This window comes from Manis javanica, chromosome 2, assembly GCF_040802235.1.
Source record: "Manis javanica isolate MJ-LG chromosome 2, MJ_LKY, whole genome shotgun sequence".
NCBI lineage: Eukaryota > Metazoa > Chordata > Mammalia > Pholidota > Manidae > Manis > Manis javanica.
Genome location: NC_133157.1, coordinates 139,466,798 through 139,494,618, shown reverse-complemented (window position 1 = coordinate 139,494,618; position 27,821 = coordinate 139,466,798). Strand labels below are relative to the sequence as shown.

Here is a 27,821-nt window from a genome sequence, read left to right as displayed (position 1 = left end):
CAGCCTGGGGCGGAGTCCTGGGGGTAGAGGCCTGGGGATGGGATTGGGAAGGGGCGGGTCCGGGCAGGGTGTGCGACGGGGTTAAAGCAGGGGTAGGGGCGGAGACTGCGGGCTCCACATCTTCCCGCTGGGCCGTGTGGCGCCCGCCCATCTCAGTCCGGGTCCTGCCGGTGCTCCCTCCTGTCCGGGCTGTGAAGTTGCCCGCTGTTTACCCCACAGACGGGGCGGAGTGGGGTCAAGGCCCTGGGCGGCAGGGAGAGCGACGCGGGGCCAGGGCGCGGGGTCCGCGAGGGCCCCGAAGAGCAGGCTGAGTCAGCTGCTCGTCGGGGAGGCAGCGTGCCTGCTGAGTGTCCCGTGCGCTGGGACTTACCCTTGTCACCCGGACGGCCCCCAGCCGCCGTCCGCCTCCTCCCCGACCCTTGTCCTCTGAGGTCCAGGCGTTGCGCCAGTCCGACACCACCGGGACGCCGGCGCTCCTCGTGGGCCGCGGACCCTCCTTCCCGCCCAGCCCGGGGACCCAGCTCCCCAGCCTCCCAGTTCCGGGACTCCCTTTGCCCGCCCTGCGATCCCGCTCCTTCCTGAGCCATGAGGCCAGCCAAGCCAGGCACCCCGCTGCCCGCGCTCCTCTTGCTCGCCCTAGCTTTGTCCCCGCACGGAGCCCGGGGAAGGCCCCGGGGCCGCAGGGGATCGCGCGTCGCGGACCAGAACCCCGAGCCCTGGCTTTTCCCTGCCGCGGTCGGAAGAGGCCCGGCTCGCAGAGCCTTCCGCAGCGCAGGTAAGGCGCCTCCCCGCCGGTCGTTGGCTTCCAGCCTGGGTTTTAGGGGCGCACCCTTGGGGCGGGGAAGCCTAAGCCCAGTGGAGAACAGCCGGTCTTTGCAGACGACCAGTTCTTAGAGAAAGATGTGAGTTTATTGGATTGATTCTTGTTGACACTTAAGCAGCAAAATCAAAGAGAATGCGGCTTGGAAGTGGCAGCTGTGTAAGGGGCTGGGATGCATCCCAAGGCTCAGTTCCGCAGTGGGCACAGTAGACGGTTCGGGGCCGGTCAGCGCCTTCTTCCCGGGCTTTGGGAATTAAGTGAGGCACTGCCCTCACACGCAGCACGTGTTGGGACCAAGCGAATTCCTGCAGGCTGCGGCCTGTTGACACGCCCTCTCCTAGGTCACTTGAGGGCCCTCAAACGCGACCCGCGGATCCCAAATCAGCTCCGGGCACGCAGGTTCCTGGCTACTTAGAAATCCCAGGGAGGGGTGGGGAGGAATGAGGAGTGAGAAAAATACAATACAGAGGGCCATGGACCCACCAAGGCAGTTTAATCCAGCCAAATAAAGGGAACCGGAAAGGCCCTGGGCACCAGGAGGTCAGAGGGGATAGGGCACCGAGCTGGGAAGCCGGAAGGCACTTGCACGGTGTCTCTGATTGGACACTGAAAGCAAAGAGCAAGGTGGGGCTGGGGCCTAGGCTGGGAGCAGAGAGCCTTTTCAGGCCGTCTATCTGCCAGCATCGAGGACATAGCCCTGGCCTCCGACTGCGCCTGGCTGTGGCGGCTCTTCTGCCCCATACTTCACTGTAGGAAAGCAAAGAGGGATTACTTAGTAACATATTTCTCTCATGATAGATATGATAAAAATATCTACGTATTTACTCCACCAGCCTTCGTGGAGTACCTATTACATGCCAGTCACTGTGCAGAGGGCTAAAGCCCCCCAGAGAGGCAGGCAGCCAGGTGTCTGGGTTCTAGATGTGCAGAGAGGGGGAGCCTGCACTGGGAAACCCGGTGGAGGGCAGAAGGGAGGAGGTCCAGGAACTGAACAGAGATTCCCAGGGAGACCGTGCAGGACCTTCAGGGAGGCGCTGGGGGTGGGGATTGTGACCAGTGATGGAAGCACACCCTCTGTATACCTGGACTTGAAATTTCTGCTAGTCCAAGGTTTTATCTCTGTCAAAAGTTAAGAAGTAGCTCAAGTAAAGCCAAAGAATCACTGAAATAGTAAATATATTGTGTAAAAATGTTTATTGCGCACACACTGAAAAGACAGTTTGCCAACTAAGAGCACTCAACCCAAAACCTGGAACGAGGCTCATGGGTGTATAATAACAAGCAGCTTATGTAGTGAGAGGCAGTGAGTTCATTAGTCATTATGATGGGATATAAATAATAGAATTTCCTTAGACAATAAGGAAATTGGCCAATGGTTACCTTATGTCGACCTTGGAAACGGCATTAGTTTTGCTTATGATTTTGAGAGGCATAAGCAAGAAGTGACCCGAGTCATGTTAGCCTTGCAAAATAAGCTAAATTAAGCTCTGTTTGTATGACTAAACTGGTTTTGTCTGCTCAGGGAATGCTCCAGGTTGGTCTCCATTTGTTTTTTATTTTAACATCGCAGAATTCTTTGGAATGTAAAAGAGTGGCAGAAAGTCTCAAACTACAGAACATTTATGGTAACACCACATTAAGTCAGACCTGTTTCACTGACATTTAACAGACTTTTCTCTTGTTAAAAGACACTGGCGACTTATTGCCCACCTCTTTCTACAGCTGTTTGTGATGGCCTCATCTTCTGACTACTGTGGTTTATTAACACGAGGAGAAAGGATGGCTCATCCCATCCACAGCTGAGTCTGTGGCTGGAACATGTGGGTGTGGTCAGGGCCCAACTAGAGGACAGCGCCCTCTCTGGGTGTCCCAGGGATGTGCTTGGGTGTTGCAGCCCTTTCTGGAGGAGAGTTCTGCCAGGCTCTGGAGGCCAAGGACCCTCATCTGGCCAGATGCCCCTTCAATTCTGCAACATAAGCAGCATCACATGGAGCTGCACATGCTGGCCCCTGGAATCCTTGCTGCATGTAGGTGTGCGTTTCTCCTTTCTGTGGCTTAGGTGACCTCCCTTAATGCAGACAGTGTGCTCCAGGTGGGGGAGTGTGCCGGCTAGGAGAGCAGTGGGTGCCAAAGCCTGGGGAGGGAGGTGCCCAGCCAGGGCTGCTAGGATTGTGGCTGGGGGAAAAGGTGGGAGATGTGTGGGTTAGGTTCCCAGGACCTGGGCTTCACCAGAGGTGAGCACAAATTCTCCCATTCCTTCAGCCCGTCAGCCCTCCCGGGCTTGGGAAGCTGGGCTGATCAATGTTGTTGACTCCAGGTCTTGAGGAGCTCAGTCCAGTTAACAAATCCTGCCTGGAGTGTTTCTAGAAGCGGATCCTCCCTTTTTCACTGTCCTTGTCACCCTAGTTCAAGTCCCCATGACCGTTCTACATGGGCCTTCTAGATTGCTCCCAACCCCAGTAGCCCAGGGTGGGGAAAATGGAAGTTCCTAAGGCCAGGATGCTCACCTGACCCTGAACAACTTAATGATACAATTGGCCTACTGCTAGGCTACTGCTTCCACACCTCTTGGTAATTATTGGCTGAGTCACTATATAAGGAGCTCAACCCAGTGCTCTGGGTGGTGGCAGAGACAGACCTACCACCTGTTGGATGCAGACATGATTCTAGTGCTCTACCCACCACCGTGAGAATACAAGCCAGGTATAAACCCTTTGCCCCAAGAACATTCCTTTGTCATTTTTTGGTCTCACTGAATCCATAGTGAACTTGCCTATGGCTGAAATCCTCAGGCAAGATGCCCAACCAGGCCATCCTCTCTGGAAAGTGTGAGAAAGTATATGTCCACAGCCTCTCTGACCCTCACATCTGCAGACTCCTACCCTAAAACTGCCCAGGGAGGGAGCACTGCAGCTCAGCCTAGGCCAGACTGAGAAATGGGGTGCAGAGGTGGCAAAGCAGAGGCAAGCAGGAGCTGGGGACAGAAAAGGAATAGTGTGAAATGTGGGGAGATGGGAGTGTAAGGGAGCCCTTTAGAGAGTTTTGACTCTATATTATATCCTGTTTGCCTTCTCAAGAGACTTCAGTAAACATTTATACTATTTTACAAACTTTCTGGAATCAGATTTATGTTATATTGTTGTTTTAAATATAAAACCTTGGTGGCAGGATGCTTAAGGCAAGAGAATATGAAGATCTTTTCACTGAGGTTATTCTGAACAATTGCAAATGAGTATTCTTAGTAAGGAGTGCTGGCCTGGTTTGGATTTGCAGTGGCCTCTCTTGATTATTTAAGAAAGTCCTAACTTCTCTTGAAGGCAGGACATTCAAGCCCCCTCACGGCCTGCTCCCCACCTTCCTTTGGCCCTCACAGGGTGTAGCAGTAAGTGCCCCAGGCTGGCCCACATGTGGCGCCCTCTGTCTGACTCTGCTGGGCTCTTCTGGAGCCTTCTGGAGTGTGCTTCTCTGTCCGCCTCTCAGAATTCTATCTATCCTTCTAGGTTCCCTTCGTTCATGATGTCTTTGCAGTTATTTAGATGTTCAAAAATATCTAAATCCTAATTCATTTTTTTATCCCCACAGTTCTGATAAAACAAGAAAATATACATACTAAATTCCACTGGGACTTGCGTAAGAGTGAGGTTTTGTGTACAACCCAAATTCCTCTGTCACAAGTCTATTACTGTTAGAACTGCCCATGTACTTGGTGAGCAAAATTTCTTCCACATGAATAATAAAAATAATTTTCTCTACCTTGCATATCACCAGGAAGGGGGGTGCAGATGGGTACTTTTAAATATTTCACTGGCAGAGTTACTTGAAGCTATTTGTTTTACTGAAAACCATTAGCATGGGAATAGGTCAAGATGGAAAGGTGATGTATGATATTTTGCTAAGTATTAGGCAAGTGCTCTCACCAGAAGAACACTTACTGTGACTAGCAGAGCTAACTTATGTGAATGAATTTCTGCCCATCTCTGAGTATTAATTGTGGCTTACTTGCAGGAGCTTATTCGTCTAGCGGCTAGGTAGGGAAATTCTGTGCATCTAGTTGACAGAATCACATACAATGGCTTCTCTTTCCCTGGAATGGCACAGTCCTGGGAGGCTACTTTCCAATCAGGTATTGGTTAGGAAAATTAGGATTGTAAAAATTCCTTTTTAATGGTTAAACTTCCCCCTACCCTGGGCTTTGATATTTATTGCTGGAAATGAGCTGTAAAGCATTTAAAAATAGATTTGTAAGATCTTTGCTGCTGTGTAGGACAGAAAAATGTGGCCAGGTGACTGGTGCAGTTTCCCTCCTGTATCTGCTGTTGTAAAGAAACTTACCAACAGGGGAAGTAGCATATTTTGGAGTGTAGGCTTTTGTCAGAACTCCTATATAACTCTTTTGTTACAACTCAATATAATTCTGTATCTATCAATCAGGAAACAGTAGCTAAAATATATCGTATATGAAAATGTAGTCTTTTACATACTAATAAAATTAAAATACCATTTAAATGTGATTTACTTGGAATTATTATTAGCCTTTTGGTTAGATTACCTCATTGAGTAACAATTTCTTCTCCTTTTTACACAAACCATTTTTCTCCTATGATACTCATATGTTCATATTATAACTTGCATTAATTGGATATTATATTTGTCTGAATATAAGCCTCTTTTAAGTTGGGGACCACAGATTACTCAGTTTGTAGTACCTGGTAGCTTGTACTGAAGTCACTGTGCAAAGTTGACATTTAGGAAATATTTTTTCTTTGGAACTGAAATTGTGAAAAGAAAATTTGAAGGGTCTTAAAATTAACTTTAAAAGTAAAAGATTGTTTATTTATTAATTTATTTTTAAAATTCATTTTGTTATCATTAATCTATAATTACATGAAGAACGTTATGTTTACTAGGCTCCCCCATTCACAAGTACCGCCCCCACAAACCCCATTACAGTCACTGTCCATCAGCATAGTAAGATGTTGTAGAATCACTACTTGTCTTCTCTGTGTTGCACAGCGCTCCCCTTTCCCCCACCCCCCACATTATACATGCTAATCATAAAACCCCCTTTCTTCTTCCCTGCCCTTATCCCTCCCTACTCTCCCATTCTCCCCAGTCTCTTACCCTTTGGTAACTGTTAGTCCATTCTTGGGTTCTGTGATTCTGCTGCTGTTATGTTCCTTCAGTTTTTCCTTTGTTCTTACACTCCACAGATGAGTGAAATCATTTGGCAATTATCTTTCTCCATTTGTCTTATTTCACTGATCATAATACCCTCTAGCTCCATCCTTGTTGCAAATGGTAGGATTTGTTTTCTTCTTATGGCTGAGTAATATTCCATTGTGTATATGTATCACATCTTCTTTATCCATTCATCTACTGATAGACACTTAGGTTGCTTCAATTTCTTGGCTGTTGTAATTAGTGCAGTGATAAACATAGGGGTGCATCTGTCTTTTTCAAACTGGGTTCCTGCATTCTTAGGGTAAATTCCTAGAAGTGGAATTCCTGGGTCAAATGGTATTTCTATTTTGAGCATTCTGAGGATCCTCCATACTGCTTTCCACAATGGTTGAACTAATTTACATTCCCACCAGCAGTGTAGGAGGGTCCCCCTTTCTCCACAACCTTGCTAACATTTGTTGTTGTTTGTCTTTTGGATGGCGGTGATCCTTACTGGTGTGAGGTGATACCTCATTGTGGTTTTAATTTGCATTTTTCTGATGATTAGCAATGTGGAGCACCTTTTCATGTGCCTGTTGGCCATCTAGATTTCTTCTTTAGAGAACTGTCTATTCAGCTTCTCTGCCCATTTTTTTTTGAATATTCATTTGATTTTTATACTTGATTTATATGTTGATCCCACATTTCTCCCTTTATTATTATTTTTATTTTTAATAAAATGCTGAAGTGGTAGGTAGATGCAAGATAAAGGTAGAAAACATAGTTTAGTGTTGTAGGAGAGCAATTGTAGATGATCAGGTGTGTGCCTGTAGACTATGTGTTAATCCAAGCAACCTCTGCCCATTTTTTAATTGGATTATTTGCTTTTTGTTTGTTGAGGTGTGTGAGCTCTTTATATATTTTGGAAGTCAATCCTTTATCAGATCTGTCATTTATGAATATATTCTCCCATACTGTAGGATCCTTTTTGTTCTATTGATGGTGTCCTTTGCTGTACAGAAGCTTTTTAGCTTGATATAGTCCCACTTGTTCATTTTTGCCTTTGTTTCCCTTGCCTGGAGAGATATGTTCATGAAGAAGTCACTCATGTTTATGTTCATGAGATTTTTGCCTATGTTTTTTTCTAAGAGTGTTATGGTTTCATGACTTACATTCAGGTCTTTGATCCATTTCGAATTTACTTTTGTGTATGGGGTTAGACAGTGATCCAGTTTCATTCTCCTACATGTAGCTGTCCAGGTTTGCCAGCACCATCTGTTGAAGAGACTGTCATTTCCCCATTGTATGTCCATGGCTCCTTTATAGTATATTAGTTGACCATATATGGTTGGGTTAACATCTGGAGTCTCTATTCTGTTCCAGTGGTCTGTGGCTCTGTTCTTGTGCCAGTACCAAACTGTCTTGATTACTGTGGCTTTGTAGTAGAGCTTGAAGTTGGGGAGCGAGATCCCCCCACTTTATTTTTCCTTCTCAGGATTGCTTTAGCTATTAGGGGTCTTTGGTGTTTCCATATGAATTTTTGAACTATTTGTTCCAGTTCGTTGAAAAATGCTGTTGGTAATTTGATAGGGATTGCATCAAATCTGTATATTGCTTTGGGCAGGATGGCCATTTTGATGATATTAATTCTTCCTAGCCAAGAGTATGGGATGAGTTTCCATTTGTTAGTGTCCTCTTTAATTTCTCTTAAGAGTGTCTTATAGTTTTCAGGGTATAGGTCTTTCACTTCTTTGGTAAGGTTTATTCATAGGTATTTTATTCTTTTTATTGCAATTGTGGATGGAATTGTTTTCCTGATTTCTCTTTCTATTAGTTCATTGTTAGTATATAGGAAAGCCACAGATTGCTGTGTGTTAATTTTGTATCCTGCAACTTTGCTGGATTCTGATATCAGTTCTAGTAGTTTTGGAGTGGAGTCTTTAGGGTTTTTTATGTACAATATCATGTCATCTGCAAATAGTGACAGTTTAACTTCTTCTTTACCAATCTGGATTCCTTGTATTTCTTTGTTTTCTCTAATTGCCATGGGAGGACCTCCAGTACTATAGTTGAATAACAGTGGGGAGAGTGGACATCCCTGTCTTCCCGATCTCAGAGGAAAAGCTTTCAGCTTCTCACTGTTCAGTATGATGTTGACTGTGGGTTTATCATATGTGGCCTTTATTATGTTGAGGTACTTGCCCTCTGTAGCCATTTTGTTGAGAGGTTTTATCATGAATGGATGTTGAATTTTGTTGAATGCTTTTTCAGCATCTATGGAGATGATTGTGTGGTTTTGTCCTTCTTTTGTTTACATGGTGGATGGTAGTGATGGATTTTTGAATGTTGTACCATCCTTGCATCCCTGGGATGAATTGCACTTGGTCGTGGTGTATGAGCCTTTTGATGTATTTTTGAATTCAGTTTGCCAATATTTTGTTGAGTATTTTTGCATCTATGTTCATCAGGGATATTGGTCTGTAATTTTCTTTTTTGTTGTGGTCTTTGCCTGGTTTTGGTATTAGGGTGATGTTGGCTTTGTAAAATGAGTTTGGGAGTATTCCCTCCTCTTGTGTTTTTTGGAAAACTTTAGGGAGAATGGGTATCATGTCTTCTTCGTATGTCTGATAAAATTCCGAGGTAAATCCATCTGTCCCGGGGATTTTGTTCTTGGGTAGTTTTTTGATTACCGCTTCAATTTCTTTGCTGGTAATTGGTTTGTTTAGATTCTGTGTTTCTTCCTTGGTTGTATTTTTCTAGGAAGTTGTATTTTTCTAGGAAGTTATCCATTTCTTCTAGGTTTTCCAGCTTCTTAGCATAAAGGTTTTCATAGTAGTCTCTAATAATTCTTTGTATTTCTGTGGGGTTCGTTGTGATGTTTCCTTTCTCGTTTCTGATTCTGTTGATGTATGTTGATTCTCTTTTTCTCTTAATAAGTCTGGTTAGAGGCTTATCTATTTTGTTTATTTTCTCAAAGAACAGCTCTTGGTTTCATTGATTTTTTTCCTATTGTTTTATTCTTCTCAATTTTATTTATTTCTTCTCTGATCTTTATTATGTCCCTCCTTCTGCTGGCTTTAGGCCTCATTTGTTCTTCTTTTTCCAATTTTGATAATTGTGATGTTAGACTATTCATTTGGGTTTGTTCTTCCTTCTTTAAATATGCCTGGATTGCTATATACTTTCCTCTTAATACTGCTTTTGCTGAGTCCCACAGAAGTTGGGGCTTTGTGTTGTTGTTGTCATTTGTTTCCATATATTGCTTGATGTCTATTTTAATTTGTTCATTGATCCATTTGATTATTTAGGAACATGTTGTTAAGCCTCCATGTGTTTGTGGGCCTTTCTGCTTTCTTTGTACAATTTATTTCTAGTTTTATACCTTTGTGGTCTGAAAAGTTGGTTGGTAGGATTTCAATCTTTTGGAATTTACTGAGGCTCTTTTTGTGCCCTCGTATGTGGTCTATTCTGGAGAATGTTCCATGTGCACTTGAGAAGAATGTGTATCCTGTTGCTTTTGGATGTAGAGTTCTATAGTTGTCTATTAGGTCCATCTGTTCTAGTGTGTTGTTCAGTGCCTCTGTGTCCTTACTTTTTTTCTGTCTGGTGGATCTGTCCTTTGGAGTTAATTGTGTGTTGAAGTCTCCTAAAATGAATGCATTGCATTCTATTTCCTCCTTTAGTTCTGTTAGTATTTGTTTCACATATTCTGGTGCTCCTGTGTTAGCTGCATATATATTTATAATGGTTATATCCTCTTGTTGGACTGAGCCCTTTATCATTATGTAATGTCCTTCTTTATCTCTTGTTACTTTCTTTGTTTTGAAGTCTGTTTTGTCTGATACTAGTACTACAACACCTGCTTTTTTCTCCGTGTTTGTATAAAATATCTTTTTCTATCCCTTGACTTTTAGTCTGTGCATGTCTTTGCATTTGAGGTGAGTCTCGTGTAAGCAGCATATAGATGTGTCTTGTTTTTTTATCCATTCTGTTACTCTGTGTCTTTTGATTGGTGCATTCAGTCCATTTACATTTAGGGTGATTATTGATACATATGTACTTATTGCCAATGCAGGCTTTATATTCATGGTTACCAAAGGTTCAAGGTTAATTTCCTTACAATGTAAGAGTCTAACTTAACTCAATTAGTATGCTGTTACAAACACAATCTAAAGGTTCTTTTTTTTTCCTCCTCCATTCTTTATATATTAGGTGTCATATTGTGTATTCTTTATCTATCCCTGGATTGACTTTGGGGATAGTTAATTTAAGTTTGCATTTGCTTAGTAATTACTGTCCTATTTTCGTTACTGTGGTTTTATTATCTCTGGTGACAGCTATTCAGCCTTAGGAACACTTACACATATAGCAGTCCCTCCAAAATAGACTGTAGAGATGGTTTGTAGGAGGTAAATTCTCTCAGCATTTGCTTATCTGGAAATTGTTTAATCCCTCCTTCAAATTTAAATGATAATCTTGCCAGATAAAGTAATCTTGGTTCCAGGCCCTTCTGCTTCATGGCATTAAATACATCATGCCACTCCCTTCTGGCCTGTAAGGTTTCTGCTGAGAAGTCTGATGTTAGCCTGATGGACTTTCCTTTGTATGTGATCTTATTTCTGTCTCTGGCTGCTTTTAACAGTCCGTCCTTACCCTTGATCTTTCCCATTTTAATTACTATGTGTCTTGCTGTTGTCTTCCTTGGGTCCCTTGTGTTGGGAGATCTGTGGATCTCCATGGCCTGAGAGACTATCTCCTTCCCCAGATTGGGGAAGTTTTCAGCAACTACCTCCTCAAAGACACTTTCTATCCCTTTGTATCTCTCTTCTTCTGGTATCCCTATAATGTGAATATTGTTCCGCTTGGATTGGTCACACAGTTCTCTCAATATACTTTCATTCTTAGACATCCTTTTTTCTCTCTGTGCCTCAGCTTCTTTGTATTCCTCTTCTCTAGTTTCTATTTCGTTTATTGTCTCCTCCACCATATCCAACCTGCTTTTAATACTCTCCATCATGCTCTTCAACGATTGTATCTCTGACCTGAATTCATTCCTGAGTTATTGGATGTCTTTCCATCCCTCCATTAGCATTTTGATGATTTTTATTTTCAATTCCCTTTCAGGAAGAGTCACAAGGCCCATATCATTTAAATCTTTCTCGGGAGTTGTGTTAATAATTTTACTCTGGACCAGGTTCCTTTGGCATTTCATGTTTGTATATGGCGCCCTCTAGTGTCCAGAAGCTGTAGTCTCTGGAGCTGCTCAGCCCCTGAAGCAATGTTGCGGGTCGCAGGGGAGCGGTACTGGTGCCTGGGGGGAGGAAAGAGCTGTTCCCCGCTTCCTGGCTGCTGTGCCTGTCTCCACTGCCTTAGCCACTGGGCCAGTCACACAGGTATAAGCTTTTGTCCCAGAGCAGCCAGATATGGATCCCTGTTTTCCACGAGCAGCTGGAATCCCAGTCTCCCCAGGAATTCCTCCTGTCCCAGCTTTCCAACCCCATAATCAGAAGAGTATCATGAAAGCACCATGAAATGTATGTTTGTGCTCCCAGCGCAGATCTCTGGAACTAGGTATTCAGCAGTCCAAGCCTTCCAGTCCCTCCCTGCTCCATTTCTCCTCCTCCCACTGGTGAGCTGGGGTGGGGGAAGGGCTTGGGTCCCTCTGAGCCACAGCTCTGGTGTGTTACTCCATTTGGTGAGGTCTGCTCTTTTCTCCAGGTGTATGCATTCTGGCATCATCTTCTTTCTTGTTGCTCTCTCAGGATTAGTTGCACCAGGTGTATTTTCTAATTGTATCCAGTTTTAGGAGGAAGCCTCTGTCTCTCCTCTCACATCACCATCTTTAATCCTTTCCCCTAAAAGATTGTTTATTTGCTCCCAAAGCCAAATTAGATCTATCATCTTATGATCTAGTGTGTGCCATTCTGAGTCATGAATGATAAGAAGGTGAAGCAGCTTTATTGCTGATATTGAGAAAGTATTAGTGGTCTGGATGAAAGATAAACCAACCACAACATTCCCTTAAGGCAAAAGCCTAATCCAGAGCAAGATCCTAACTCTTCCATTCCATGAAGGCTGAGAGAGATGAGGGAGCTGCAGAAGAGAAGCTGGAAGCCAGCAGAAGTTGGTTCATGAGGTTCAAGGAAAGAAGCCGCCTTCACAATGTAAAAGTGCGAGGGGAAGCAGCAAGTGCTGATGGAGAAGCTGCATGCAAGTCAGCCACATGATCCAGCTACTGTTATTAATGAATGTGGCTGCACTAAACAATACATTTTCAGGGTAGATGAAACAGCATTCGATTGGAAGGAGATGCCATCTAAGACTTTAATAGCTGGAAAGGAGAAGCCAGTACCTAGCTTCAAAAGACAGGCTGACTCTCTTGTTAGGGGCTAATGCAGCTGGTGATAAGATGAAGCTAGTGCTCATTGACCATTGTGAAAACCCTAGGGTCCTTCAAAATTATGCTAAATCGCCTCTGCCTGTACTTTATAAATGGAACAAAATGGTCTGGATGATAGCACTTCTGTTACAACATGGTTTGCTAAATATTTGAAGCCCATTATTAAGACTGCTCAGAAAAAAATATTCCTTTCAAAATATTACTGCTTGTTGAAAATGCACCTGGTCACCCAAGAGGTCTGATGGAGATGGACAGTGAGATTACTATTTTCATGCCTGTTAACACAACATGTATTCTGCAACCCATGATTAAGGAAGAAGTTTGACTTTCAAGTCTTAGTATTTAAGAAGTACATTTTGTAAGACTATAGCTGCCATAGATAGTCATCGCTCTCATGGATCTGGGCAAAGTATATTTAAAACCTTCTGAAAAAGATTCACCATTCCAGATACAATTAAGAACATTCATGATTCTGATGGACAGTGACTGTGAAGGGGTATGTGGGGGGGACTTGGTGAAGGGGGAACCTAGTACTCATAATGTTCTTCATGTAATTGTAGATTAATGGTACCAAAATGAAAGAAAAAAAAACATTCATGATTCATAGGAAGAGGTCAAAATATCAAGATTCACAGGAATTTGGAAGAAGTTGATTCCAATACATCTTCACTTTTAGGGATTCAAAATTTCAGTGGAGGAAGTCACTGCAGATGTGGAGTCAGCGAGAAACTAGAATCAGAAGTGGAGCCTAAAGATGTGACTGAATTGCTGCATCTCATGATGAAACTTGAACAGAAGAAGAGTTTTTTCAATGGGTGAGCAAAGGAAGTGGTTTCTTGAGATGGAATCTGCTCCTCCTGAAGATGCTGTGAAGATTGTTGAGGTAACAACAAAGGATTTAGAATACTCCATAAACTTAGTTAATAAAGCAGCAGCAAGATTTGATGAAGCAACAGTTGAGAATTGACTCCAATTTTTAAAGAAGTTCTTCTGTGGGTAAAATGCTATCAGACAGCATTGTGTGCTACAGAGAAGTTGTTCATGATAGGAAAAATCAATTGATGTTGGAACTTCATTGTTTTCTTATTTTAAGATACTTCCACAGCCATCCAGGCTTCAGCAACCACCAGTCTGATCCATCAGCAGCCATCGACACTGAGGCAAGACACTCCACCAGCAAAAAGATTATAACTCGCTAGAAGCTCAGATGATGGTTAGCATTTTATAACAATTAAATTCTCTTTAAAGTATCTACATTTTAAAAGATATAATACACTTAATAGATTACATTGTAGTGTAAACATAAGTTTTATATGCACTGGGAAATCATCAAATTCATTTTACTCTCTTTATTGTGATATTCATCTTATTGTGGTAGTCTGGAGCCAAACCCACGATATCTCCAATATCTCTGAGGTGTTCTTGTATCTAGCACCTGTTGCATTTTAAAATGTACCTGGGATTTGTTTTAATCAGGTCTGGTAAGGCATGTAGGTATGCAAATGACTGTTGTGAAGGAAGACGTTTTACTCACGGTTCCCTGTAACAGAAATCGTAGCCTGCCACTCAGGGCCATACTGGGAAGCACCAGGGGAACTGTGGGCAAGGCACTTTATCATGGTATCTTCAGGAAAGGCCATGCTGCGGAGGATAAGCCAGCTTGGGATTGACTAAATTGAATATTTCAGTGGGCTCTGGGGTTGGGGGCTGTCTGTAGTTGTCGGGAACCTGGCCTGGGGGATTAGGGCAGGGGCAGTGGCCCCTGAGTATGAGAGCTACATAAGGGATTGATGGGCTGTAGGCTCTGGATTTGTTGGTTTGCAAATGAAAGGTGGGCTTGCAAGCTTTACTCTCTCTAAGAATTGTCCAGCTCTGGGAGGGGCAGTTCCTTCAGAGTCAGCAAGCCCTCAGATGTCAAAGCATCAGAAATCCAAAAAATAAAAAGGCATAATTAATACAAACCACAGGACAAAAATCTGAACTGTGTTGCCAGCTTCACCTGGGTGCTGGCTGGCTGTCATGTGTTTCTGCCCACGGCGCACCTGTTTCCCAGGGGACACCTGTCAGTCTTTATCTTACTTGACCCTTGGCTGCTTTGCTACTGTCCTTTAAAATGATTACATTTCCATGATTATTCTCACTTTGTTCTTCTCTTTCTCTTTCTCTTGACCACTTGTTTTTGGCTGCGCTTCAAGTGTGTATCCCAGGGTTTCATTCCTGATTGTGAATTTTTGGCCTGGACACGTCCCCTTGTATGATGTGCACCTTTCTAGTTTCCACTATTGCTTCTGTGCCACTGATTCCAAATGTGCCTATCTGTTCTCTGGCATGTCCTTTAAATGCATATATCCACTATTTGCTGAGTATCTCCACTACAGGAATCTCAAACTTGACCTTTCTCTAATTCAACTCATGCTTCTGCCTTCATCTGCCTCATAACTGCTGGTCTCAGTAGAGGCAAGTTTCTGCTTCTTAATGGCTGTTCTTCTAGGGTGGTGTGAATTTACTACTAGATTAACAGCCCATGGTGTTTTCCTGGGGCTCAGTTTGTTATTAAATCTTCTAGCTGCTGCAACCAACAAAAACATCAGTTGGGCTGGATCCTGTGCCTGCTTTGAACACTAATCTACTTTTGAACAACAACAGTTATCATTCTTAACAGCTGGTTGCACATAAAAATGTTTTCACAGTGCAGAATGCTATACAAGTATTTTTGAAATGTTTTAACATTTTTATAAATATCTGGAATATATAAATAACTCATAGGACTCAGCAGCAAAAACCAAATAACCCAATTAAAAAATGGGCCAAGGACTTAAGTAGATATTTTTCCAAAGAAGACATACAGATGAAGAAAATGCACATGAAAAGATGCTCCACATAGCTAATCATCAGGGAAATGCAAATCAAAACCACAGTGAGGTATCAACTCACACCAGTTAGGATGGCCAACATCTAAAAGATGAGAGAATAACAAGTGTTGGTGAGGATGTGGAGAAAAGGGAACCTCCTACACTGTTAGTGGGAATGTTAATTGGTGCAGCCAGTGTGGAAGTAGTGTGGAGGTTCCTCAAAAAATTAAAAATAGAAATACTGTGTGACCCAGTAATTGTACTTCTAGGAATTTACCAGAAGGAAACAAAATCTCTGAATTGAAAAGATATATGCATCCCTATGTTCATTGCCAAATTATTTACAATAGCCAAGATATGGAAGCAAACAAAATGTCCATCAGTGGATAAATGGATAAAGAAGAGGTGGTACATGTACACAATGTTCAGCCATAAAAAGAAAGAAACCCTGTCATTGTGACAACATGGATGGACTAGTGGGTATTATGCTAAGTGAAGTGAGCCAGGCAGAGAAAGACAAATGCCTTATGATTTCACTTATTAATGGAATCTAAAAACAAAACAAAATGAACAAAATATCAGTAGACTCAGTCACTGAGAAGTGACTGGTTGTTACTATGGGGAAAAGGTTGGTGTGGGAGGGTGGGGTGTGTGAAGGGGATAAAGAGGCACAAAATCTCAATCATAATATAAATTAATCATGAGGATGAAAGTACAGCATGGGAAATATAGTCAATGATTCTGTAATATCTTTCTATGTTGACATACAGTAAATACACTAGTTGGGGCGAGGATTTAATAATGTAGATAATTGTGGCATCACTATGTTGTATACTTAAAACCAACATAATGTTGTATGTCAACTATTCTTCAATAAAAAATATATTTAAAAGAAGTAATTCAATTGGTTTGGCCCTGAAATTCTGTATTTCTTATATGCTTCCATATTCATGGAACTGAATTATTTAGTCAGCAACCACTAAGAACAGCAAGGGTTCCTTCTTGGGAGCTGATGCTGCTGGTCTATGGAACATACTCTGAAACCAAAAATTTGATAAGCTACTAGTTTGATTATACTTAATATCCTGAGAGTAATTTGTAGCTTAAGTAGCATTAGGCCCCATAAAAAGTTTCATACAAAGAGAGTTCCACCCTTCCATCCCTCTATTTAAGTATCTTAAACTCTAACAGAAGAAGCATGATTTAAAAACATGTATTTACACATTTACAGATATATACTAACACAGATGCCATATAACTATACAAGGAAAAAAGAAAAGTATAAGTTTTATGACAATAATTTATGACATAAATTTTATGACTTAAAAAATTTTAATTTAGTATTTAAAAGTACTGCCTGAATATATTTGCTGACAGGATTTTTTACTCAAATATTTAATAAATTTTAATGTTAAAAACTACATCAGTAATATCAGCAATGTAAGAAAGCTAGTTCTTGTTTTTGAAAATAGAATATTTTTTCTATATGGAGAAAAACAATAACTGTGTCATTTCTTTAATGGAAATGATAATGCATGGAACTATATAGCAAACATTTCAGTTTAAGTACCTGAAAAATGCTAGATGACAACACAAAATAATGCCCCTCAGTGCCTCACAAGGCTCAAAGATCAATTAGCATGGCTTTATAAAGAATCATAGAGTAAATTGTCTTTATGGTAAAATATTAAGTTATACACAGGTGGAGCAAGCACTAAATATTTTCTATTGTTTTCTAACTGTTAGGATATTTTATTATTTCACGTTATCTCTGCTGGTTTTTTAATAAGTAGGAACTTCTCATATTTATACACATATATACTAATCTATTCTTTAAAATTATTATTGTACACTTAAATTTGATGAGGGTGGTAGTTGGCAACACTTTTGGTTAATTGAAAATAGAAATTTTCACATATTGGATGGATGAGATAGTAGGTTAGTCAAGTTGTTCCAGGATAATCCTTATGCATTACCTAGAGACTCATCTATCCATATGTATAATCTTTTATGCCCCTGTAGTTAGATAGCAGGGGAACAAAGCTTATCGTTTAGGCATGTGCTGTCCCACGTGGGAGCCACTAGATGCGTGTGCCGAGCACTTGCAGTGTGGCTAGTCCAATTTGAGACGTGCTGTAGTGTAAAATACACCTTAGGTTTTGAAAACCTAGCATAAAGAAAGTACAATATCTTTTAGTAATTTAAAAATACTGATCATTTGTTAAAATCATATTTTGGATATATTGGGTTAAATATATACATTGTTAAATTAACTTCCCCTATTGCTTTTTACTTTTTAAATGTGGCTACTAAAACCATTTCTATAATGACGTTTGCTTTTTAAGACCATTGTCTGTCAGAGATCAGTCAGCACCCTTGTTTAGGGTAGTTCTCATATTCAGTTGGTCATTTAATGTTCTGTTGAAAAATTACCACAGGTACACCTAATGCTAAATACAAATTCATTTTCAATCAGTTAGCTTTTTGTTGAAAAATTAGTATAGATTTATGTTCAGAAAAGTTAGCATTTCTTAAAAATGTATGCATGGAAAAATGTCTCTTCTTTGCCTCAGAAGCCTACTCCCTGGTGCCTCCCTGCAAACACCACTGTTTTTGTTTGTTTTCATACAAATAGGAGTGTGCTACAAAGCAGGAATTGACAAACATTTCAGATAGCGCAAGAGAGTAAATATTCTGGGCTTTGTAGGCCCTAAAAATCTCTGCAGATACTCAACTCACACTATAGTACACAGCCTGCAGAGGCCATACCTGAACTAGTGAGCATGGCTGTGTTCCAATAAAAGTTTATTTACAAAATCAGGCATAGGGCTGGATTCCTGAGCTGCTGTTTGCCAACACAGGCCAGCACTTCCACAGAAGTACAGTAACTTCTCTGTGAACCTGTTAGTTTTTCTATGCAGCTATTTTGCCCCTCTTTCTAGGTGCAATGATCTTTGAAAAATGAAGCTTGACTTAAAAAAATTTTTTTTTTTTAAATTCTAAGAGTGATGAGACACACACTGATGTTTCATCACTCTTAGAATTAAGGACAAAATTTATAAAGGATAAGAAGGCCCATCTATGTCTGCTTCCTTGTCTCCCCTCTCCCTCACCTCCTTTCTCCTATAATTATCCTGGACATTTCTCAAGTACTTGAGCACACTGTATTCTTTTCCTTTTCAGAGCTTTTGTTTTTCTTTCTTTTTTGTGGGGAATGGGCTAGGGTGTCTTCCCGTCTCTTCTTACCCAGCTATCCCATACTTATCATTCTTTGTTTCATTTAAATCAATCTTCTATCCATTCCTATATTCCTATATGATGTTTGTACTCTGAAATTGAAATTCAAATATATTTTTTAAGGTTGAAGGCACTGGGGGAGGGGTGAGCACGTCAGACACTGATGAAGTGCCAAAGTCCCCAGCTGCTGCCTCCTCCCAACCTGAAAAATGTGCCTTAAGCTAGCCAATCCTCGCGCCGCTGTAAATCTAAGCTCTGCCTCCCCTTACTTTCTTTAAAAACTCACTGCCTGCCCTGCTGAGTGTGACTTCCCCAGCCTGTGATAGCCAGAGAGGGGAATATCACCCGGGAATTGCGCTCAAATAAACTGCCTGGCCCCTTGTTGCTCTCGTTGCCTGCTTATTTCGGCTAGAATTTATCTTACATATTTTAAGTATGATTTTCTTGGCCTTTATTGGGCTCCAGTGAGGCACTGATTATTTACATTTCAAAGGTAACCTACCTGAGTCATCTTTTCAGCTTTCAATTCCTTAAATATTTGCAGTGTCCCATCCCCAAAGCACTGCCGGGCCCCCTTAGGTGGTAACAGATGGACAAGATTTGTCCCTTTCCTCCTGAAGCCTGCAGCATTGCGGTGGAGGCAGACGCTGTCGGCCCGATCAGAACGTGACAATGAGTGCTTCTAGAGAAGTTACAAAACGCATTACAGGGATGAAGAGGAGGAGGGAGGAATTCATTGAAAATGTATGCCTTACAAACCTGGGTGTCATCATTGCACAAGGTCTACAGACTGAAATTATACTCTAAAATGGTGTTGAAACTACAATATTTATGAAGTCTTTGAGCATGCTTTCCCACAGCGCTTCTCTTGGCTTCCAGGAAGGGCTAGTAGACCTACCTTGCCAGATAAAATGTGGAGCCAACTGGCCATGCTGGGTTTCAGAGAGGTATGGGAAAAGATCCCTGTTCAGGCTGGAATGTAATTGATGAGAATGCCAAAATATTTATATAAAGGAGTTCGTCTTCACTGCTGCTTTGTTTTTCTGGGTTAGTTTTTATTTTTTACAGGTGCCGATGGTCGTTGGTGGTGGTAGGGGAGCTTCTATTCAGCCAGCTCCTGCTGCCCCTCCCAGGGCCGTTGGCTCCACCCCCATTAAATTCCAAGATGTAAGGAGCTGTTCAGGTTCCCAGGTGCTCTTTTTCTACCATCTCAGTGGGGCCACGAAGGTCAATGTGGTGATTCAGACTCATCTATAGGGACTTGACAAATGTTCATGCTTTGTTATATTTATATGATGTTTGACATGAACAGATGCCAGTCTGTAATAGGATGGTGTGAGTTTAAGCATGTTAACTGTCAACAAGCAGGTTCCAGATTTTATTAAAATTTCAATTTTCTTTTTCTCTGAAAGAGTTGCAAATGCTCCCACATGGTTTTTATAAATTGCATTTTCTGGATGGTGCATTCATAGTGTGTACAAAGTAGAGTCTGAGATGTAGGTTGATTTCATATTTTCTTTTAAGTTCAAAGCCTTTTAAGAGAGTCAGGACCTGAAATAACTGTCAATTTGTTTGCTCTGCTGCTGTGGAAAGGAGACAAGTTAGGAGCTGACAGCAAAATAGAGTCACAAAAGCATGATGGCTTGGACTAGTCTTGTGTTAATGAGAGGAAGTAGAAGTGCATGGGTCTTTGATAATTTTTGGAGAGTAATACACAAAATTAATAAGTTGGATGTAGTGGTGGGAGAAAGAGGAGGTCAAGTATACCTTCTCAATATTTGGCCTGAGCAAGGGGTAAACTGATGGCATTTATTGAGACTGGGGAACATGGGGGAGAATCAAGGTCTTGGGTAGAGAGAAAAATAAGATGTTCAGTGCTGGTTGTGCTCTTTTGCCAGGTCCAAGGCCCAGGACTTTCCCTAAGGGAGTGCTGGGCAGGCAGTCAGCTCTGCTGGAGGTCTGGAGCCCCAGGCATGGTCAGGGCTGTAGCTACAGATTCAGAATGGGCTGCACATACTGACACGAGTTCCTCCGTTCAGTACTTGTCATTATAGCCTATTTTTAGTGGAATGTACCTAAGAAATTCTAAGGTTTTTTTTTTTTCTTTTCAGAAATATTCCCAAGAGATTTGAACCTAAAAGACAAATTCATAAAGCATTTCACGGGTAAGCATAACATTTATCAGTGATTCAATTAAGTGAAAAGATGATATTCAAATTACTCAGGCCTTGGAGATATGAAGATAAATGTCTAAGAGGCTCACAGTCCAGCTGGGGAGTTGGACAAACACTATTAACATGTATTAACTGCAGTGTCAACTGGTAATAGAAGTGTAAACAAAGTTTTACACAGAAAGGGAATAGTTTTGCCAAGAACTACCAGGAAAAGCTTGTAGAACACATGATATTTAAGTTGGTGTCTAATGGATGAACAGGATTTTCCCAGATGAGAGAGGTATTCTGGTCAGAAGGAATCCTTTGAGCACATGGTGTGGTTTGAGGGCAGGACAGGCAGATGGTATGGATGCACTGGGGTAAGTTAGGAGGGGCGTGTGTGGCCCCCAGGCTCAAGTATGGCTGGAATGGTAGGTTGGAGTCATATACTGTGAAGAATCCTAAATTGTGTGCTAAGAAGTTTAGATGGTGCTCCCCAGCCACTGGGGGCTATAGAAATTTTCTGAACAGATTTTCACATGCCATATCTCAAGCACGCTCTCTCATAACACCAATTTGTTCTTTGTGTTAACTTCATGAATCATTAGCAGTCATCCTGTATCCCCAGTTCTAGCAAATATGAGATTATTTTGAACCGTGTACCTCCACCTTTGCTATTGCTGTTCCTCTCTATTCCTAATCATCCTGGCTACCTCCCATTGTTTTACATCTCAGGCTTCTACGCTGGGAAGGACATTGTTTCTGCACCTAACCAAAGCTACGGGCCATTTTTGTTAATGAATTTCAAAATGCTAGTGATGGTCCTGAGGATCAAGCTGAGACCCAGGGAGGCTCAAAGTGTAAGGAGTTCCCCACATGGAGTGTATCCAGGTGCAGTTAGCTGAGCTGTGGGTTCTCCTACTTCCTCCACTTCCAAAAAGGCAGATGTAGGGATTAGTTTTGTTGGAGAACATCTTGGATCTGTAGGGATAGGTAAAGGAAGTCTCTAGGCTCTGTCCACTTTATAATTGTCCTTAACACCAATAAGACACAAATTACTATAGTTAGAAAATGAAATACATGCTTCTGCATATACTCATTAATTCCTATTAAATAAAAGCTGAAGAACAGAAATTAGATAACTTATTTTTTATTCCTCACAGCTGCTCAATTTACTCTCTACAGAGTTTTTTTCCTGTCTAGAGCTTTCTCTTTACTTTTTCTAAAAAGCTCACCTGAAACTGTTTTCCATTATGTGAGATGTTGAGAATGTGAAATGAATTTAGATTATTTTTCACAGATATGGCCTCTCTCCAGACTTCAGTAGGAAATGCTCTCAGACAAGCTCTTTGAAGGGCATGGAAGGATGTAAACTAGAGTTGTATGGTTTCTGTCCATAAAGTGTGATCAACTTTGTTTGGAAAACATGCCTTTGTTTGTCATAAGCATTCTTTTCTTGTCCAACAGGGCCAGTCACATTTTCAGCTGAATGTAGCAAACATTTCCACCGACTCTATCACAATACCAGGGATTGCTCAACACCAGCCTGTAAGTAGCTTGAGTAGTTTTTTTTTTCTTTTAAGAAAATCTTTATCCAACAATTGATGCACGTAATTCTAAATTTCAAAGTGTCTGCGGGTGGGAAGCAATAGACTAAACATTGTATGAGATGCTATTTATAACACTGACACTATTTAAGTTAAGGTTGTGTGTGCCCTTGCCACTGTGGGGAATGAAAACGCATTCTAATTAGGCCTATATCCAAATCCAAAAACAGCTAGATTTCCATAAGGACCAAAAAGTTAAGATTTAATCCTTTTATCATTTTTCCAGTTCTTTGGCATAAATAAGATGTTCTTTCATAGAAGCCAAAAAAATAAGATGATCATGAAGTATAAGTCAAAATTTTCTCATCAGTTATTTTAAAGTAAATAGTTTTATATCACATCATTTTACTATTTGTAATCATTTTACTTGAATAACAGTAGCATAGTTTTTTTATTAAAGTATCATTGATATACAATCTTATGAAGGTTTCACACGAAAAACATTGTGGTTTCAACATTCACCCATATTATCAAGTTTTCACCCCCATTGCAGTCACTGTTTGTCAGCATAGTAAGATGCTGTAGAGTCGTTCTTGTCTTCTCCATGCTGTATTGCCTCCCTGAGACCTACCTGTATTGTGATCGCTAATTATAATACCCCTCAATCCCCTTCTCCCTCCCTTCTTACTCACCCTCCCCAACCCCTTCCCTTTGGCAACTGCTGTTTTGTTCTTTCAGTTTTGCTCTGTTGTTATTCTCCACAAATGAGTGAAATCATTTGATACTTGTCTTTCCCTGCCTGGCTTACTTCACTGAGCATAATACCCTCTAGCTCTATCCATGTTGTCGCTAATGGTAGGATTTGTTTTCTTTTTATGGCTGAATAATATTCCATTGTGTATATGTACCACCTCTTCTTTATCCATTCATCTACTGATGGACACTTAGGTTGCTTCCATATCTTGGCTATTATAAATAGTGTTGTGATAAACATAGGGGTGCATGTGTCTTTTTGAATCAGGTATCTTGTTTTCTTTGGGCAAATTCCTAGAAGTGGAATTACTGGGTCAAATAGTATTTCTATTTTTAGTTTTTTGAGGAACTTTTATGTTTTCCACAGTGTCTGCACCAATTTACATTCCCACCAGCAATGCGGGACTGTTCCCCTTTCTCTGCATCTTCTCCAGCATTTGTTGTTTCTTTTCTGTTGGATGTTGGCCATTCTAACTGATGTGAGGTGATATCTCATTGTGGTTTTAATTTGCATTTCCCTGATGATTAGTGATGTGGAGCATCTTTTCATGGGCCTGCTGGCCATCTGAATTTCTTCTTTGAAGAAGTGTCTGTTAAGATCCTCTGCCCATTTTTTAAAATTAGGTCACTTGTTTTTTGGGTGTTGAGGCATGCGAGTTCATCTTATATTTGGATGTTAACCTCTCATCGGATAAGTTGTTTATGAATTTTATTCTCCCGTACTGTAGGATGCCATTTTGTTCTGCTGATGGTGTCCTTTTCTGTACAGAAACTTTTTAGTTTTATGTAGTCCCATTTGTTTGTTTTTGCTTTTGTTTCCCTTGCCCAAGGAGATGTGTTCAGGAAAAAGTTGCTCATGTTTATACTCAAGAGATTTTTGGCTGTGTTTTCTTCTGAGTTTTATGGTTTCATGACTTACATTCTGGTTTGATCCATTTCGAGTTTACTTTTGTGTATGGGTTTAGACAGTTTCATTCTCTTCCATGGACTGTCCAGTTTTGCCAACATCAATTATTGAAGAAACTGTCATTTCCCCATTGTATATCCATGGATCCTTTATCATATATTAATTGGCCATATATGTGTGGGTTTATATCTGGGCTCTCTATTCTGTTCCACTGATCTATGGGTCTGTTTCTGTGTCAGTACCAAAATTGTTTTGATTACTGTGGCTTTGTAGCAGAGCTTGAAGTTGGGGAGTATAATCCCCCAGCTTTGTTCGTCCTTCTCAGGATTGCTTTGGCTGTTTGGGGTCTTTTGTGGTTCCATATGAATTTTAGAACTATTTGCTCTAGTTTGTTGAAGAATACTATTGGTATTTTGATAGGGATTGCATTGAATCTGTAGATTGCTTTAGGTAGGATGGTCATTTTGACAATATTAATTCTTCCTATTCATGAGCATGGGATGTATTTTCATTTATTGGTATCTTCTTTAATTTCTCTCATGAATGTCTTATAGTTTTAAGAGTATAGGCTTTTCACCTCTTTGGTTAGGTTTATTCCCAAGTATTTTATTCTTTTTGATGCAATTGTAAATGGAGTTGTACTAATTTCTCTTTCTGCTAATTCATTGTTAGTGTATAGGAATGCAACAGATTTCTGTTTATTAATTTTGTATCCTGCAACTTTGCTGAATACAGTTATTCTAATAGTTTTTGGTGGAGTCTTTAGAGTTTTCATTTTTTAAATATGTCATCTGCAAACAGTGACAGTTTAACTTCTTCTTTATCAATTTGGATGCCTTTTATTTGTGTTGTCTGATTGTTGTGGCTAGGACCTCCAGTACTATGTTGAATAAAAGTAGTAGCATTGTGTTTTAAAGTTTTCTCTAATGTATTCCTTTGGATGCTTACTTTACTGAAGTTAGTAGTAATTCCAAACATGATATTTAAATGCCATTGAACTGCTCAAATCATGATTTTGTGTGGTAACTCAGTTGGCTGTTTTTAAATTCCTTTCTAAGCCTAAACTTTCCTTTTAAAGAAAATGAATTTTAAGTATTTTGTTTATTTTAAACTAGATTTTTCATCTTGAGGAATATTTAATTTTACTTAGGATGTTGAGTCAGAGTTGTCCCAAAACTATTTGTGTTTAATGACTAGGGAAAATTAATCATGTTGGAATCAAGGCAAAAATGATTAAGTGGTAGCACAGCCTGGTGGAGAGTTTGTGCTTTGCAACCAGACTGCTTACTATTGATGAAATTCCTAACATTTTGATGCTGTTTTTTCATCTCTAAAGTAAAGATAACAATAGCACCTATCTGATTGTGTTATTAGTAGAATTAATGAGAAAATCCAGGTCAAGCATTTGTTATGTTATCTACTTATTAAATTATAGCTGTCATCATTATGAATTAGTGACCCAACATTTGTAGTAACTGTACATGATTTACCTCTAAATGTTTTTCCTAGACTACAAAAGATGTGCTAGATTGCTAACAAGATTAGCAGTGAGTCCACTGTGTTCACAGACATAGAAGACCTACCCTGTGAGTATGTATTTATTTCTCTTTCTTATTCTGCTTAATAGCCTTTCTTAAGAAATTTTGAACAATTTAAAAAGCCAGGAAGCTGATTTTCTCTACAACTAATGAACTTAAATCTGTGGATTTTTCACTTAGTGTTGAAGTTTGATCTAATTACACAGACTGGTTTATTGATTTAATTAAAATGCCCTCAACAGTGATTGAATCAGGATAAACCACTTCGGCAGCTTTATTGGTCCTAAGTGATTTTTTAAAAGTATTTCAAGTTTTGGTGTTCTATCATTATTGTGCAGACCTGATGTGGATAGACATTAGATTAACAAAATTATTTAAAGGTCTGCCTTTTCTTAACTGGTCAAAAAACATAGCAAAAGTAGAGCCAGGTCCTATGATTTGGGTTTGTTTGGTAAGGAGAGAAGAGAAAGCATTGGGAGAATAGAAGAAAAGGCAAAGGATGGAAAATATAATGAATACACAACCATCATCTGCTCCAGTTAAACTTTGCCAGAGCCAAGTGCTAAGTCAGAATTTTCATTCTGGCTAAATTACCCTAGGACCCTAGGGCAATAGGTATTTGTATAATCTAAATCTAATTCAAATTGTAAAATTCATTTACAAAAGTAGAATCTATACAAAAGTTTGAAAGATATTTTGCAAAAATCTTTCTAATCAGTAGCTCTTTCCCAGGGTAGTATGTTTTTGGGGGTCAGTTTCAGTACCATGGACAAGTCCCTTTAAAGAAACTCTTCCTTAGTTCATGAGGGTGGGAATAGAAGTCACGGAGTACCTGTAGACCAGAACTATCTACAAATGTCTTGATCTGGCCAAGTTACTTAAACCTTCTGAAACAGGTGCATGGGGATTTATTAACTCATCTCACAGGTTTCTTATGACAATGTGACAGTCCTAACCTATTGCTCTTGTTGCTATTCTTACTCTTATTTAAAAAGCAATTATACATTAGCAGAATAATTGGCACTCTTCATTTTGCATATGTACAGTTGCTAAACATAAAGATTCTCTTTTCTTTTTGATTGAGGTCATTTCAGTATTTAGTGTTTATCTTACTTGAATTAATTATTCTCAAGGTAATACTTGTCTCACCTGAATTAGTTATTCCCTATGTATCTCGAACGTTTTGAATAGTGTGAAGCATGAATAAATCGAGAAAATTCATTAGGCTACAGAGATGGCCTAAACCAAGCCGTGTTTATCTCTTTCTTTGTTTGAGTACATTTTTTTTGAATGCATAAATTTAATAAAGTGCAGAAACAACTTAATAACTGGAAAAGTTCTCAAAAAATAACTACTGTATTATAATTTAAAATATTGTGTGCCAACTTACATTCTCCTGGGACTAGATCCACAGAAGACAGGGCTGATAAATATGCCTGTTTGAAATTGCAGAGTTTAGAGATTTAGTGGCTTCCTCTGTTGGAGTCATTTCTGAGAGTATCTGTTTCTAATTATTTATTTAACAAGGTATCAGAATCACAATATTACTTTTAGGAGTATTTATGACTTATTTAGGTGATGTCAAATTCATTTTCTGTTTTTTCTAGATACCATAAAACTTTCATGGGGAAGTCATCATTTAAAATCTCTAAAGTAGTGATTAGCTTCTCCCCACCTCCACCATCTCTAGTCTACCTTCTCAGATTAGGCTATAAGAGTCCACAGATTCTTTAATCAAAATAATTATTATATATTAAAACTACACATATTTTTAAGGATGTTAGAAACTGGTCCTAAATGACATTTTTCTTTTTCTTCCCCCACAGGCATTTCTTAAGAATCTGAAGCAAAAAAAAAAAACACAAAAAAATGAAAGACCTAATTTGAATCATATCAAATGAAAAAAGAGTTGAAACTCCTAGTTTTATAGTGTATCATGATGAATACAATAAGAGTCTTTATATTTGTCTGTGTCATACCACAGAATGGAGTCTTCCTTGGTTTATCTTTGTGTATTCAATAGTTTGATTATTTTTTTTAAAACAAAGCTTTAATCACATATTGCAAATAGAATATTAAACATTATGCTATTTTATTTTGCTAGATATATATTATTTTCTTACATGGTTAATATTCCATACATGTATGAATTATATATTTATGTAAATTATGTCTGAGAATACCAACAAATTATTTTTTTGTATATGATTTTTAGTAATATGTTGAATAGTCATTATGAAGTCCACTTAAATAATTCTTACTTAATAATATTTAAATACATTTATTCAGAATTTTTGTCTTTATTTGCATTAATTTGAAATATGAATTTTATTAAAAACAAAACATGAAAAAATCTTTTATCTTTTTTCCTTTGACTTAAAGATACTTATAGCAGAGGTTATATATACTATTGAAATATGATTACTATAAATGCACATATGGATAAGTATGTGT

General features: G+C 39.9%; 1 protein-coding gene across 2 annotated transcripts; it reads left to right on the top strand.

Moving 5' to 3' along the window:
• The first annotated feature begins 417 nt into the window (after positions 1-417).
• Positions 418-27,821, top strand: ALKAL1 (ALK and LTK ligand 1). Of its 2 annotated transcripts, none has more exons than XM_073219160.1 (5): positions 418-775; positions 20,581-20,634; positions 22,090-22,170; positions 25,339-25,415; positions 27,194-27,821. In XM_073219160.1, the coding sequence occupies exons 1-4, from the start codon at positions 586-588 to the stop codon at positions 25,401-25,403; spliced, it is 390 nt and encodes a 129-aa protein (XP_073075261.1). In that variant the 5' UTR covers positions 418-585; the 3' UTR covers positions 25,404-25,415; positions 27,194-27,821. The 2 variants fall into 2 exon arrangements, with proteins under 2 accessions (XP_073075261.1, XP_073075267.1); XM_073219166.1 differs by having other exon boundaries at positions 25,339-25,419.